Source organism: Salvelinus sp. IW2-2015, unplaced genomic scaffold (genome assembly GCF_002910315.2).
Source record: "Salvelinus sp. IW2-2015 unplaced genomic scaffold, ASM291031v2 Un_scaffold1651, whole genome shotgun sequence".
Classification (NCBI taxonomy): Eukaryota; Metazoa; Chordata; class Actinopteri; order Salmoniformes; family Salmonidae; genus Salvelinus; species Salvelinus sp. IW2-2015.
The window spans coordinates 104,526-108,019 of NW_019943062.1; the positions used below are offsets into that span (position 1 = coordinate 104,526).

General features: G+C 43.0%; 1 protein-coding gene across 1 annotated transcript in view; it reads right to left on the reverse strand.

Annotated features, from left to right (window-relative positions):
- Nucleotides 1-251: 251 nt before the first annotated feature.
- Nucleotides 252-3,494, reverse strand: part of LOC112071583 (filamin-C-like) — a 33,210-nt gene continuing 29,967 nt past the window's right edge. Inside the window, exons 39-42 of the mRNA XM_070439446.1 lie at nt 3,369-3,494; nt 2,871-3,089; nt 1,256-1,495; nt 252-991 (exon numbers count right to left, since the gene is read on the reverse strand). The exon at nt 3,369-3,494 is cut by the window's right edge and continues 51 nt beyond it. Of these exons, the coding sequence (XP_070295547.1) occupies nt 1,302-1,495; nt 2,871-3,089; nt 3,369-3,494 (539 nt within the window). The 3' untranslated portion in view covers nt 252-991; nt 1,256-1,301. The remainder of the gene's footprint in view (nt 992-1,255; nt 1,496-2,870; nt 3,090-3,368) is intronic.

Sequence of the window (3,494 nt, forward strand, 5' to 3'; positions counted from 1 at the left end):
CACAGTTCACAGATGTATTGTTTTCAGGCCAGTTGATGCACTTCGTCCTGTTTAATATTTTGTAAATATTATTAAGTACTTTAAACACCTATTTATAACACTCACAAAGCATTGGACATGTGTTTATAATACATTGTGTAGAGTGTATATCATAGAAAGTGTTACCCTTGTATGTAGCCTACTGTAAACATTATCTTCATGTGAAATATGTTTTTCACCATATTCCAATCAAAAACAGTAAATAAACCCACTCGTATTCTGCCAAGGTAGCAGTTAAATCTTTATTATTAGGTCTGCAAAGACTTACCAAGGAATTGGTTAATATAATAAAAATACCTTTTCAAATGTCTTTAAGCATACAAAATCATATAATATCACACTTTAATACTGTTTATAAGCAAATTATCTGATGTCCTAAACACTCACACATTAAGCCATTTCATTGCTACACAATAATCCCTTTCTATTGGTGGGACAGGATCTTGTACCAGTCAAAATACTTAGACCAACATCACATGACTTGGAGCATGTCTCCAGTACACATAGAGTTGGATAGAGGGCAGTCGCCTCTTACCATCTCTATGACGCCACACTAGTCACCTAGAACTTCACTCTAAAAACAGTAACAGAGTTAAATACAACAAGCTTTTGGCACATTCTTTAAATTAAGGCTGAAATCTGATTCTTGAATTCTTTAGTGCATGTTGAGAGAGGCGGTTCTACAGTAGTCCGCTGAGGAGTGTAGCGGTGCAACGCAGCAAGGTGTGGTGGGGATCAGGGGTCGGGTGTTCCTTCAAGTTCCTTCAAGGCACAGCTACATTGAAGGGGCTGCCGGGGACACTATCGTCGCCCCACTTGACGATAACGATGTAGTTTCCCTTGTCTTTGACAGTGTAGGTGACGTTGTAGAGGCGGTTGCCCATGTGTTTGACGTACACCTCTTCACAAGGGGTCGTGGGGCCGTGCACTCCCACCAGCAACATGTTAGAGCCTGGAGGAGGGGAGATACAAGGTTACACGTGGCCATGAGAAGGATTGTGTTCAGTGTGTGTGTTGACTAATTGTGTGTGCTGTGGTGGCTATGATGTAGTGTGTGTGTAGTGTGGTGATGTAGGTTGTGCTGTGTTGTGAGTGTTTGTGTGTGTATGGTTGATGGTGGAATAGTAAAACAGACCTTCCGGTGGATGCGTGTAGTAGCGTGTTCCGCTTCTGCTGGTGTCCTCGCCGCTGTAATCCGATGACATCCAATCTTCACCTGCTTTGCTTTAGCTAGAGTACTACGATTGAGAAGAAATGTTAATCTAACTACTGATGCCAGACACCAGAGCCTTGGAGAGCCCTGCGCCTCGACAGACCACCTTGCTGGCATCTGAGGTCAGTTTGGATGAGGACGATAAGGAGCTGTACGCTCCGGCCACCTTGGAAGTCTTAGTGACCGTCTCTACCAGCACCGAGGACGTCTCGTGAAGGCTGTGACCACCGGACAGACGGGTACCTGAGAGAGGAGAGACAGAGGAGAGAGAGGAGATAGAGAGGGATAGAGAGGAGAGAGGAGAGAGAGAGGAGATAGAGATAGAGATAGAGAGGAGATAGAGAGAGAGGAGATAGAGACAGAGGAGAGAGAGGAGATAGAGAGGAGAGAGAGAGGAGATAGAGAGAGTGGAAGAGACAAGCAAACATGTTACAAAAGAACTGCAGTCACGACTCCAACCAGACATTACATAACCTAACACCTCCTCGATACAGACACAAACACTAGACTAAAACACCATGGATGGGGGGTTTCTTATGAGAGGGTGGGACCCTGCTTAGAAGAACTCTGCTGTATCATCCATCTTCATACAGCTAGCTAAGAGAGCTAGTACTCAGAGGGATTCTATGTCACTTCACATCTAGCTGCATTCTGCCAGTGTTTCTGAGAATGCCCCCAGCTTTCAGCATTGTGGTCCATGACTACTAATTCTACAATCCCGATGAGAGTAAACAGATTTATATAACATTTACGTAACATTTCAGTATTAAGTATTTATTTTACAAAGTATTTATAACATCATTTCGAGGAACTTCTAACTTTTCAGAGAGTGTCTCGTTTAGGGTTGCAAAGCTACCGGTAGTTTACCAAAGTTATCGAAATATTCAGTCATTTTGGTAATTAATGGAAAATCGATGGCAATCTATAGGAACTTTGGTAATTTATACTTGAATAATAAATAAATACAATTATTCCTATAGTATTCCTTTTTTATCTCTGTGTCCATATTGTCCATGAGTTTCTAGTAGATAGACCATATGGTTCAAGAGAAAATAGGCAAATTAATGAAAAAAGTGTTTAATCAACAATGGCATTATTTTCAATGAACTCATCCAACTATAGATTTTTTTCACCGCTGCCACCAGTTTGACGCCAAAACATTGACAACAAAAACACAATGACATAGTCAAATAAATAAAAGTGTAAACAAGTATACAGAGGATATTTCATGCTGAAACCCTCATTATAAACAACAACGGTTTTCACTACGTTGATGGTTTATATTTAGGTTAATGTTTCACAGCTTTGTCATTACATTTTTTATTTGAAAAATCATCTTATTTAACTACTTCATATATTTTATATGCGATAAAGCCAGAGATAAAAAAAGCCAGTACTGTCTGACCCAAAAGGGCCACTAGATGTCTAATGATAGACTACAGGAAATCCTTTAAAGATACCAACATTCTGATAGTTTACTAGTAAACGTAGAGAGCTTCCAGTAATATACCCTCCCTTTGCAACCCTAGTCTCGTTTCATAACGAAAACATCAAACATCCTTTTCATCAAGATCTGACACACGTGTCATACACACACACATGTCACACACACACACACCTGTGACTCTGGCTTTGAAGGGGCTGCCCACTATGTGGTTGGGTCCTCCGTATTTGATGTTGATGAGATAGCTGCCGGGGGCCATAGGAGTGTAGATAACCTTGTAGCCATCGGGGCACTCGGAACAGTCCATCTTGACCTTAGAGGGTCCGTCAATGGTCACAGACAGGGCACCTGACCCCGCGTTACACGTGTTCACTACGAACTCAGAGGCCACGCCTAGAGAGAGAGAGAGAGGGAGAGAGACAGACGGTCAGGGGTATATGTACAGTTATCCTAGATGCCATCTCCTGCTGTTGTGCCTTTGACCAAGGCATTGACCAAGGCCACCCCACAGGATCCATCCCTCCTTCAAAAGGGGAGATCTCAGCCTAAACTGCACCATGGTTGACCCTGGCTTCCAACCCCCCTTCTTGTTCTTTGACAGTACAACATTTGTTGAAAGTAGGGGTTTCCTCTGTAAAGCTGGAGTCAGAAGAGATAAGGTGTAGTGTGTACCTGTAGATCCTCCCTCCAGTCCAGGCCCGTATGCTGTCACCATGCCTGGGTCTCCAGCCTGTCCTGCCTCCCCCACCCGCACGTTGAACGGGCTACCGGGGATGTGACTGCCGTTGAACTTGACGT